General features: G+C 38.1%; 1 protein-coding gene across 1 annotated transcript in view; it reads right to left on the bottom strand.

The window, feature by feature from the left end:
• DNAH1 (dynein axonemal heavy chain 1) overlaps positions 1 to 12,440 on the bottom strand; it is a 225,215-nt gene that overhangs the window by 77,609 nt on the left and 135,166 nt on the right. The window contains exons 34-39 of the mRNA XM_087954929.1: positions 11,273 to 11,459; positions 9,658 to 9,749; positions 9,027 to 9,181; positions 7,215 to 7,392; positions 4,854 to 5,048; positions 1,635 to 1,754 (exon numbers count right to left, since the gene is read on the bottom strand). Of these exons, the coding sequence (XP_087811055.1) occupies positions 1,635 to 1,754; positions 4,854 to 5,048; positions 7,215 to 7,392; positions 9,027 to 9,181; positions 9,658 to 9,749; positions 11,273 to 11,459 (927 nt within the window). The remainder of the gene's footprint in view (positions 1 to 1,634; positions 1,755 to 4,853; positions 5,049 to 7,214; positions 7,393 to 9,026; positions 9,182 to 9,657; positions 9,750 to 11,272; positions 11,460 to 12,440) is intronic.

Below are 12,440 nucleotides of genomic sequence, written 5' to 3'. Positions count from 1 at the left end.
TCTGCTTAACAACCTTATTGGGGGAGCAAGGGTGAGAGCCTTTAAGTGAAGTAATCATATGGTTATCTCATTTAACAATCATGATGACTTGCAACCATAATGGGAAAGTTCCACTATCATCATAAGACAAGGACTACCTGTACTATATTGTGGCACAAGAGTTGTAAGTACACCTTAGATATTTCTTTGGAGAACAGGGCATTCATCTTCTTGACTTTTGCTTTTCTAGTGTATCTGCTTAGCTTGCTAGCCAGTGCCTTTCTTTAGGCTTGCATTTTTTGAGTAGCCAAGACTTACCCTTAATTTCCACACCTTCTGTAGATCCACCAGCTAACTTCTCTCCAAGTTGTTTTGATCTTAGCCTCCAACCCCATTTTCCAATGCAATACATAGTGCTGTTCTTCTTAATCATGTAGCTAAGCATCTCCAGGATTAAAGCAGCTGTAGAGTAGGCCAGTTCATTGGTTTGAATTATAGTAGTAGTAGAGATTGGCTTTATTGGCACAACTACCATACTCTCTGATGGTACTTCTCCACTGAGACTTGGTAATTAGTCTCAGGGCTTGACTGTAACTAATTTAGCCAGATCTTGTACCTCACATTAGCTGCTGTACTCTGTAATGAAGAGGGTGGCAGTGATGTTGCAACTTCAGATGTTGGCTGCACATCCAATTGTTTTTCCATGTTTTCTTAAATCCTGGATATAATATGTAATGGGCATATCTCAAATTGTAGAGCAGGTTCCTCTTCATTATGTTGAAATACTAGGTAACAAGCTATTTTTCAATTAGGATGAACATGGGTCTTTATCCATACACAATTCCCCCATACGTTTCATATATTCCCTCTCATTAAGTCTGCTGTTGTAGCAGCATTTCATCATTTCCAGCTTTTCTTGTTTTGCCCACATATGATTTGTTCCAGGAGCCAATTTATCATCAGATTCCCTGATTCCCCAATGTCTGGTGTGGTCCTTGTTAATCTGGGCAACATCTGATCTAGTGTGACTCTCCTAATTCATGTTGTGCTCATATCATAGGTAGGCAGGTTAAACCCTAGGGGTTCATTGCCCAAGGACTCCTAATGATAAGATCATTATAATTTCTTTCCCTGGGCCATCCGAACCGAAAATAAACACGAAGTCACTACCTTATTAAGATGTGAAAAGATGTGAAATCTCAATACCCCATTCAGATGTATAATAACATATTACAGTACGATCCATCTCTTGTGTATTATACTCGGCTAAGCATTACAGTCAGTGTTGGATGTATATTTTGTGTATATTCGTAGATATTGTACTTTCAAATTGCAAATGGAGATGTGGGTATTCTATTTTTCTTATCTTCATTTATAAGTGCTTTGGTTTTATTGTATTGCGAACAGTTGCTGGGGTGCATCCACAGTTTCGTTGTACTTGTACAATGACAATAAAGTTCTTCTAATTCTAATTCTAATTAGCTGGGATTCAAAATCCAGCTACACACACACACACACTTATATATTACACATGCACACACAATACACACACGCACACAATTGTTATCTTAATGCATTGTAATGCAACTATCCTTTATATCTAATTTTTCCATTCCAGTGTTTCCATTGGGACTATGAGCATCACGTAATCCTACCTCGATGGGAATGAAGGGCTGAAAAAAACAGTCCAATAACTTCTGAAGGCTTTTTGTCAAGTTAGAATCTGTGGAGGCAATTATTTCTTTCACTGAATTTCGGACAAAACTGATAGATTCCTGAAATGAAGGAAGACCCAGAGTTAATTGTTTTTAGATTTATCTTGAACCTTTATGTTTTCCTCCTCTTTTATTCTAGCAGCTAACTCTTCTATAATCACTGCTTTTTAACTAGTACTTTTAATACTCTTCAGCTCAGCTAGAGAACAGGCAATAGTAGAAGCTGAGCAACCCGGCTGGGTGTAACTAACACTGACATGAATAAGAATGAAACATGTACAATTGAATTTTAAATCTTCTACATTAATATCCATTCTTTGCAGCTCAGGGCATTCACAGTCAGTCATCTGTACATTGTGATGGACTGAGGATATGGAACACATGAAAAAAAATGTTAAAACTGCCAAACCTACACTACAGTCAAAATCCAAATCAAGCTCTTGTTGCAGCAAATTTTACAAAAAATAAAATTATACACTGCTCTAAAAAATAAAGGGAACACTTAAACAACACAATGTAACTCCAAGTCAATCACACTTCTGTGAAATCAAACTGTCCACTTAGGTAGCAACACTGATTGACAATCAATTTCACATGCTGTTGTGCAAATGGAATAGACCAGGGGTCCCCAACCACCGGGCCCCGGACCGGTCCGTGGAACATTTTCTACCGGGCCGCCGGATTGCTGGGCGCTGCCATCTTGTTTTGATGAGAAAGTGCTTCCGGTGAGCTTTTCCGGTTGGAAAGTGGCGTTTGGGTCCTGAAGGAATCCTCGCACCTTAGTTTCATCGAAGGGGGGGGGCGGCTTCGAACAAAACTAAGGCGCGAGGATTCTTTCAGCACCAAAGGCAAGGCGAGCCGAGCGACCATCCCAAAGCCGTCCCGAAGCCCATCGACAAAGGTACAAAGGAGGAGTTGGAGGTGGCGGGGAGAAGCGGGGGATGTCTGGCTGGCCGGTCGCTCGGCTTACCTTGCCATGCGTGCTGATGCCGGTACCGGGCCATGGATCATTTTGTGATGCCGGTACCGGGCTGTGGCACAAAAAAGGTTGGGGGCCACTGGAATAGACAACAGGTGGAAAGCATAGGCAGTTAGCAAGACATTCCCAATAAAGGAGTGGTTCTGCAGGTGGTGACCACAGACCACTTATCAGTTCCCATGCTTTCTGGCTGATGGTTTGGTCACTTTTGAATACTGGTCGTGCTTTCACTCTAGTGGTAGCATGAGACAGAGTCTACAACACACACAAATGGCTCAGGTAGTGCAATTCATCCAGGATGGCACATCAATGCGAGCTGTAGCAAGAAGGTTTGTCTGCCAGCGTAGTGTCCAGAGCATGGAGGCGCAACCAGGAGACAGGCCAGTACATCAGGAGACATGGAGGAGCCCATAGGAGGGCAACAACCCAGCATCAGAACCGCTACCTCCGTCTTTGTGCAAGGAGGGACAGGAGGAGCACTGCCAGAGCCCTGCAAAATGACCTCCAGCGGGCCACAAATGTGCATGTGGCTGCTCAAACGGTCAGAAACAGACTCCATGAGGGTGGTATGAGGGCCCGACGTCCACAGGTGGGGGTTGTGCTTACAGCCCAACAACATGCAGGACGTTTGGCATTTGCCAGAGAACACCAAGATTGGCAAATTCACTAGTGCCCTGTGCTCTTCACAGATGAAAGCAGGTTCACACTGAGCACATGTGACAAACGTGACGGGGTCTGGAGACGCCGTGGAGAACGTTCTGATGCCTGCAACATCCTCCAGCATGACCGGTTTGGCAGTGGGTCAGTAATGGTGTGAGGTGGCATTTCTTTAAGGGGCCGCACAGCCCTCCATGTGCTTGCCAGAGGTAGCCTGACTGCCATTAGGTACCAAGATGAGATCCTCAGACCCCTTGTGAGACCATATGCTGGTGCATTTGGCCCTGGGTTCCTCCTAATGCACGACAATGCTAGACCTCATGTGGCTGGAGTGTGTCAGCAGTTCCTACAAGACGAAGGCATTGATGCTATGGACTGGCCCACCCGTTCCCCAGGCCTGAATCCAATTGAGTACATCTGGGACATCATGTCTCGCTCCATCCACCAACACCACATTGCACCACAGACTGTCCAGGAGTTGGAGGATGCTTTAGTCCAGGTGTGGGAGGAGATCCCTCAGGAGACCATCCGCCACCTCATCAGGAGCATGCCCAGGCATTGTAGGGAGGTCATACAGGCATATGGAGGCCACACACACTGCTGAGCCTCATTTTGACTTGTTTTAAGGACATTACATCAAAGTTGGATCAGCCTGTAGTGTTTTTTTCCACTTTAATTTTGAGTGTAACTCCAAATCCAGACCTTCATAGGTTGCTAAATTTGATTTCCATTGATAATTTTTGTGTGATTTTGTTGTCAGCATATTCAACTATGTAATGAACAAAGTATTTAATAAGAATATTTCATTCATTCAGATCTAGGATGTCTTACTTTTGTGTTCCCTTTATTTTTTTGAGCAGTGTATTAGAGGCTCCAAACACTGACCTCCAATGCAACATGTAATTTGGCTATGTTCAGAAATTGACATAATTGCTAGGAATAGACATGACATGGCAAATATAGGTTTCAGAGCTATTTGTTTTTCTAGGTTAATGGAAGAAAATAAATTAATCTGAATTTAGAATGACAAGGGGATAAAGATCAGAAACATTTTCTTGTGCGTCTTAGGATGTGGAGCCTTTCCAAACAACAATGTTACTGTTTTAATATTAATATCCCAAGAAAGATTGCAGGCAAGCATGAAAATTAGCATTCTTACCAAACTACAACTCACATTACAAAACAAGTGAAAAAAGAGCCCAGACTCAAAAATGCCAAAGTCTGATATTAACCCTGAAGCATATATGCAGCAGTCATTATCTCAGGCCTTTCAAGGCGGGAAAATGCCATTGTGCACAGAGGCTCAGTCTGTAGAACACTTTACCATTATGGTACCAATTAAAATTAATTGGAATTATGAGGAAGGTTACCTCCTGCAAAAGTTCCTGCCAACTGCCTACTAGCTGCTCTCAAGCTTCTGTAATCAGGACTAATGTCCCCTTTCCCCCCACCCTCGGCTAAGCCTTGAACCCACTTATACGGTTTGTATTGCATCAAAATATTACGATCAAGCAATAGCTTACCTCTAGGAATCTGTTGAAAAGTGACGCCAGCTGCTCTGAAAATGGCTTCATAATCTCTGGAATATTTTTTAGCCAGCATTCCACAAATGGTTTTAGTCCCAAGATGCTGGGCTCCAGGTATACCATGCCACATCGAGACACAGTAGCTGGAGAGGCCACTGCTAAATCCTGGACTTCAAACATCATGGTCATTGCCTGGAAATGAGAGGCAAGATAGTGATTTTCCCAAGCTTTTTATCAAAGGAACACATCAAAATTACACAGATGGGATTATATTTATAAAATGGAAGGCTCCTTAAATTCAGTTATTTACATCCCTCAAGCACCTGGAATTTGGGTCTAATAAAAATAGTATTGGCATAAACAATAGTGTTGTGGTCCTAGCTTTGACTTCTACAAAAATCAAATTAATTTTGCCCTTTTAACCACAATGTTGAAATAATCCTGTTGAGATAATTAATGAAGTTAATGAGAAACACTACTTTTAGCTATATTTATTTATTTATTTATTTATTTATTTATTTATTTGATTTGCCAATTGTTTACAAGATAATAAGTATAAGTGTATACATAGTTATGAATACATGAAATGGGTACATATAAGAAAAATAAAAGAATAAGAGAAACAATAGGACAGGGACGGTAGGCACGTTGGTGCACTTATGCACGCCCCCTACAGACCTCTTAGGAAAGGGGTGAGGTCAATAGTAGACAGTCTAAGGTTAAAGTTTTTGGGGTTTGGGGAAGAAACTACAGAGTCGGGTAGAGTATTCCAGACATTGACCACTCTATTGCTGAAGTCGTATTTCCTGCAATCAAGTTTGGTGCGGTTAACTTTGAGTTTGTATCTATTGTGTGCTCTTGTGTTGTTATGGTTGAAGCTGAAGTATTCATTGACAGGTAGGACATTGCAATGTATGATTTTATATACCATGCTTAAGTCAGACCGAAGACAACGTAATTCAAGGTTTTCTAGTTCTAGAATTTCAAGTCTGGTGGCATAAGGTATTCTACAATGAGTAGAGGAGTGGAGAACTCTTCTTGTGAAATATTTCTGGACTTTCTCAATTGTGCTAATATCAGATACGTAATGTGGGTTCCAGACTGATGAACTGTATTCGAGTATTGGTCTAGCAAATGTTTTGTATGCTCTGGTTAGTAGTGTGATATTACCAGAGAAAAAGCTACGTAGGATTAGGTTAACAACTCTTAATGCCTTTTTGGCTATGTAGTTGCAGTGGGCTCTAGCACTTAGATCATTAGAGATGAGTATTCCAAGGTCCTTTACAGAGCTTGGGTCATCAACAAGTTCTTGACTATTCAGCTTGTATTTTATTTTCTGATTTTTTTTGCCAATATGTAAGACAGAGCATTTATTTGTTGAGATTTGAAGTTGCCATTTGTTTGACCATTCTGATACATAGTCAAGATCTTTTTGTAGGGTAGCAGTATTGTCTGTGGTATTGAACAGCTTTACATCATCAGCGAAGAGAACGCAATTGCTCTTAATATGATCACAGAGGTCGTTTATGTAGAGTATGAAGAGAGTTGGTCCTAGAACACTGCCTTGGGGGACACCACTATTGACAGGTACTGGATTTGATAGGACGCTTCCGATTTTGACCATTTGTTGTCTGTTTGACAGGAATGCTTCTATCCAGTTATTCAGTTGTCCAGAGATACCATAGGATTTTATTTTTAGGAGTAGTTTGTCGTGTACCACTGAATCAAAGGCTTTACAGAAGTCTATGTAGATTGCGTCTATTGCTTTGCCCTGGTCGAGTTGTGTCGTCCATATGTTTTTGCAGTGTAGGAGTTGTAGATTACAGGATAGTTTTTTTCTGAAACCAAATTGTTTATTGGAGAGTAGGTTATTTGTCTCTAAGTGGAGGATGATGGATTGGTTAATAATTGATTCCATGACTTTACAGGTGACGCAGCATAAGGAGATTGGCCTGATATTATATATGTACATTTTTGACCTACATATTTAGGATATTAATATTGCTACCTGTATTTTAGTTACTTTGTTTTTTTAATTTGTTTTGCATCTTTGATACCTGGGCAGTAAGATGAGCAGCAAACTCATATCAAATAAATGAATAAAATATATTTTAAATTAAAATGTTATCTTTTATATATTAAAAAGTAGGAAAGGTTCCTAAGAAAAAGTAAAAACCAACAATCATGACCTTGCTTGTCAAATCATATATCTGTACTTATCTATTTCTTTATCTCTCTTTAATGTGAGGGAACCTTTTTAAAAACAAACATATGGATGAATTGGAAGCTGTTTATGAATGGATATGAATGTATATTGAGATTGTGTAATGAAACAAAAGAGAGAGAGAGAGAAAATACCTCTGTTAGTTTAATTATTTCACCAGAACTAAGGCAGAGTTTCTTGTTGTCATCCAGCACAGTGTTCATATTTTCAATCCAAACCGCATCCACGGGACCATCGAACATGTACCATTTCTTTTTTTTATCAGTGGCAACAGCTCCTACCCGAATGAGAGCAGGGAGGATCCCATCTGTCCTATGAAATTAGAGGGAGAAATACTCAAGCCTTTAACAGTTGCAGACTTTTTTTGAATCTCATATATTTTATAAAAGCATTATATATCTTATCAAGAGATTTAAAGATGCGGGAAGTCAAAGAGGAAGTTGAGAAGTTGTGCTGCAGAAGGAAACTTTCTTTTAGAATACAGTTTCCTATTTGCTAACTTTGTAGTATCAGGTACATAAAAATATACCTGCGGTATCAGTTTTTATATACATATATACATATACATACGTATAAGTATAAGTATACATATACATATACATGCTTGGGCTCACACAAGCACGAAGCCGAAAGCACCAGCCTGAAGAAGGCGAGTGGGACCTCATTGAAACATTGTCAAGATACTCTCAATCTTACACGGGAAAAGACCCTAACACGCCAAGACCTGCATATATATATATATATATATATATATATATATATATATATATGTGTGTGTGTGTGTGTGTGTGTGTGTGTGTGTGTGTGTGTGTATTCTTATATATACATACATAAATACACACACATACATATTTATACATACATATATATATATATCAAGCCCCAAAGGCTACTGGATTTAGGCCAACTGGATTTAGGCCAACATTTTATCTCTATCAGTGTAAACTATTATAATTATTATTGGAGAGAGCAGATGGTTTCATACCCATGAAGAAGCTTTTATGGCTGTTGCAATTATTGTTTTTGCTCATTCAGATGGATTTATATATCAACCTTTAAGCAAAAACTATACTGTAAATTAGTCCACACACTCAACCACAATTTGCTAAAGAAAACTTGAGTAAATATGTGCCCATATCTAAGAAGCTTGTGAGTAAAGCTATAAGATGTTTACTCAGCACAGCTTTTCGTATCTGCACAGGGTTAAATGTTTGGTAACAGAAATATACATTTGATACAGTAAGTAAAAGAGGAGCAGTAAAATTGATGTTCCAGCATATAAATATCCTTATTGTCTCATTCTTAAACAGGACGCTCTCCAATATACTATGTAAAGTATACTGCATATAGTTGTACAATAAGTACAGTAATCCACAGAATCTGTTCTACTTAATGTACCAGGAAACCTTTAACCCAGAGAGTGAAAAGATGACTGTGAAGGGTGGTGTTGGGAGTAGATGGGATTTCCCAAATGCTTTTTGCTTTTCTCTATTTAGATTAAAAATTATAGCTAATGAAAAAATGAAGAGATGGATTTTATATCAGAATGGATACATTACATTAATGACTGATTAATCACATTTTTTCTGCTTCTCAAATAATTATCTCACAAAGTGACTTAATCAATTTTTTAAAAGGAACGACTCAGAATGACTCAATCACAGCAGCACTATTATGAAAGAACTACTTCATTAAATATATACAAAAATGTTGAAAGCTCAAAAGAAAAGGTGTGATCCAACCAAAGTTAAATATTCAAAGTCATATGAATATTGGCAGAAAATAAATCAGATGCTTAACTTTTACTGGATCAAGCCTGAATTTTTTGCAGTTAAATTATTTAGAATTTTCAGAAAGTTTTCTTAAGTTTCCATTTTAATTCCTGAAAAGAAGAAATATAAAACCCAATTAACACAGAAAAGAGAAAGAGAAGTTTTGTCTTTTACCATTCATGAGTTAACAAGTCAAACTCTCCATATAGCTGGCCCATAGTTATAGATTTAGGATTCAGTATAAAGTAATTGACAGCTTCATAATTTCCACCACTGACTGAAGGCCGACCTTTCAAAGATGACATTGCAGCTGCCAAAACTTTATAACACTGAAGAAAATAGAAGGAAGCATCATAAGCATCTCTTTCAAGACGAAGACAGTAGCCCAAATTCACCATGAATCTTTAACAATATAAAGTAGTAATGCAGGACCTTATCCAAGGTTTTGGCACAATTAAGATTTATAAAAAGCAGACACAATCAGAAAAGAAATAGAAAAAGAGAGTGACCCCACATTTCTGAATGTCAATGACATGCTGGCCAAGAATATAATATCAAACTCTTGCTAATGCTCTGGAGGCTTAAAGTCATCCATACTCACCTTCTTAATGAGGCTCTTCCAAACAACATGTAGATTCAGTTTAGCCCTTTAATCCTAGCCTGTTTATTTCAAAGCTCTCCAATAGAGGCTGCTACCGTATTTAGCAAGAGAAGATTAAGCAAAAGAAATTGACAGTGCTGGAGGAAATTTCTGGAGTTAGTTCTCTTTCTTGTTCTATCACAACACGTCTTCAGCAATGCTTACCTTTGTTTTTCCAGAGCCTGTGGGCCCCACCAGCATGAGGCCGTGCCGTACCACAGTTGTTTCATACAGCTGAATACACTTGGTGATGAAACCTGGAGTAAAATAAGATTCAGACCAGAAATGCCTCCTGGTGGCTTTTACTGGCTGCAGAGTGGTAAATTCAGGCAGCAATGCCTTGGAAAGCCTGCCATGAATTTGGATGACCTATATAGGAAACCTCTGTCCTCATAGGATAGGACATGAGATGTCAGCAGCATGTTTACTTAATTCTTTAGTAGTTTTGGCTTAGATACCAAAATATGATATGGTATATAACTGCTTCTATCAATGAGCTTTTAAAAAGCTTCTTGCATAAATTCTTTCTAAGAAAATACACTTGGCAACTTGCCCACCACCATCACAGTTTTATTATCAAAAATATTATTTGCTCTTCTTAAAATGCACTGATGTTTTAATAATTTATTATTTATATTATTAGTTGAAAATACCTGGCTCTTGGCTGCAAATTGTAATAGCAAATGCTATATAGTTTCACATCAATAAATAACATCAAGTTCAATTAGTTAAGGATGTTGAAGTATAGTAGATATCTTAATAGAAGTAAATAAGGTAAGAAGAAGGGTAAAGGGATAGAGATATTAAGTATATTAAGATAAGATTAGAGAATAATACTAATGTAATGAATATGACTGTAAATACCAACTGTATTGCACAAGAGATTTGTATTCAGATGAAACGTCGTCAAATGGAAGAAGATATGTTTGTAATAAAAATAAAATTAAAAAATTATTAAAAAAAACCAGCAACAACTTCAAGTTCCAAGTGTGCCCTATTGCCCTCACTCTTCAGTATTTTAGCCAACTCTTTTGAAAATATAAAGAATCTGGATCTCAAATGAAATCTGGGGAGAGGGGAATTGAATTTATTTATGTTTTCTTTTTTCTTTTCTTTAGATAAATGATGGGTTCCTCACTCTATATCACATAATCTGCATAAGAGCTTTTCCCCCCCTCATTCAATCATGTTCAATTGTCAGAGACTGCCTAGACAAATCTCTGCAAGTTTCTTTGACAAGGTTTTTCAGAAATGGTTTACCATTGCCTCCTTCCTAGGGATGAGAGAGAATGACTGGCCCAGGCGGGCCTTCAGCTGGCTTTGTACCAAAGGCAGGACTAGAACTCACAGTCTTCCAGTTTCTAGCCTGATGCCTTAACCACTACACTAACCTGGCTCTCAATTGAACTCACTGTACCTTGCCCAATTTTCTACCAAAAAATTTAGGAGCCTCTGAGCTGTAGAATAGAGTATTAATAATTGCTCATAGATAGACAATTTTAATTTACAATCTTTTTGGAGTATTAAGATTAACTTTTCCACTGAAATAAAGGCAAAATATTTTACATAGGTTGCTCATGTGAGCATTAACAACATTATTCTCACAAATTGATATATGAGCTGAAGCAGGAAGCTTGAATTATAGACTGTGGGATGACAAATTACTCAAACCTCCTCCATCTGCAATGCTTTTCTGTTATGTAGCAAGAATGGCAATATTTTAAATGTGAGAGTAATACAACGTATGGTGAAAAAAATAGATAGTATATATTTTGCATACCATCAACATCTTTCAAATTGTCTTTTATACAGCATTTGTGAATTGCTTCCTCCAAAATGCCATAGTCAATAGTTTCTTCTTTGATCATGGGAAATAGGTCAGAAATTATACCATTGAACAGCTTGAGATCATCTTGCAGGAATTTAGGAACATTGACATCTTTGATAGCCCTTAAGCAAATCATTTCCTAGAAACCATCAAAAGAAAATATTAGGAAATTATGTTCCTATCAGCATGATCAGCTTTGCCCTCAATGGCTAAGTATTAATGATAAGTAAAGTATTTTACAAAACTGTTATTTGTTTCAGTTTGGATGGTCAGCAGATGCAGTAAGAATGGGTCTGTTCTATCTTATATCTAGTTCCAATATCATATACGGATTAAATTACTATATGTATAGGAAGGAAATTAATATTTTGAGATAATTTTAATTTATTATTATCTCATCAATGAAAATTATAAGAAATACATTTTACAAGAGTCAGGTGCAATGAAATAATTTGTGCTATATGCACACTGCTATAATATGAAGCTTTACACTGGAATAAAATCAACAGGTATTGTAAAGTAAAAGAGGAACATTACTTATTTATACATGCTTATACAATACTTATTCAGAAATAAGACCTACTGAGTCTATTACAGATCATCTTTGGGAATGCAAATATCAACATAACCCATATTTTTCAAGTCTTCCCTTAATCAGCCAGGTGTTGTCAATTCTTAATATTTTAATTATAAATCATTACATGTAATCCTTACTTAATGATCAATCGTTCAGCCACCATTTGAAATTAAAAAGGGGTTTACAAAGCTTCCCTGAACTTATGGCCATTCAGTACCCCTGCAATGAAATGGTTGTGACCTGAGCATTTTGCAACCTCGTCACATTTATGGTGGGCTGCCAAATACCCCACAATCGTTCAGTTGCCATGTGCAATGTTCTCTCCCATCGGGAAACCAGCAGGGAAAGTCACAAGCCACTGTTGCCTGCCCAAAGGACTTCTTCTGGGGGCTGGCTGAAAATGGTCTGCCACAAAATCCAAGTGGGACATCCCGCTTGGCTTTGGGGATGAATTTTTTTCACCTAGCTTCCTTGAGACCGATATGCTACTTGGTAGAGAGAGGAAGAAATCAACTGAAGCAGCACTTTTATTGTCAAGGAGGT

This window comes from Notechis scutatus, chromosome 2 (genome assembly GCF_049901735.1).
Source record: "Notechis scutatus isolate UNSWTSFEM ecotype Mainland chromosome 2, rNotScu1.2, whole genome shotgun sequence".
Taxonomy (NCBI): Eukaryota; Metazoa; Chordata; class Lepidosauria; order Squamata; family Elapidae; genus Notechis; species Notechis scutatus.
Note: the sequence above shows the minus strand (reverse complement) of the source record. Positions and strands in the feature narration are given on the sequence as shown.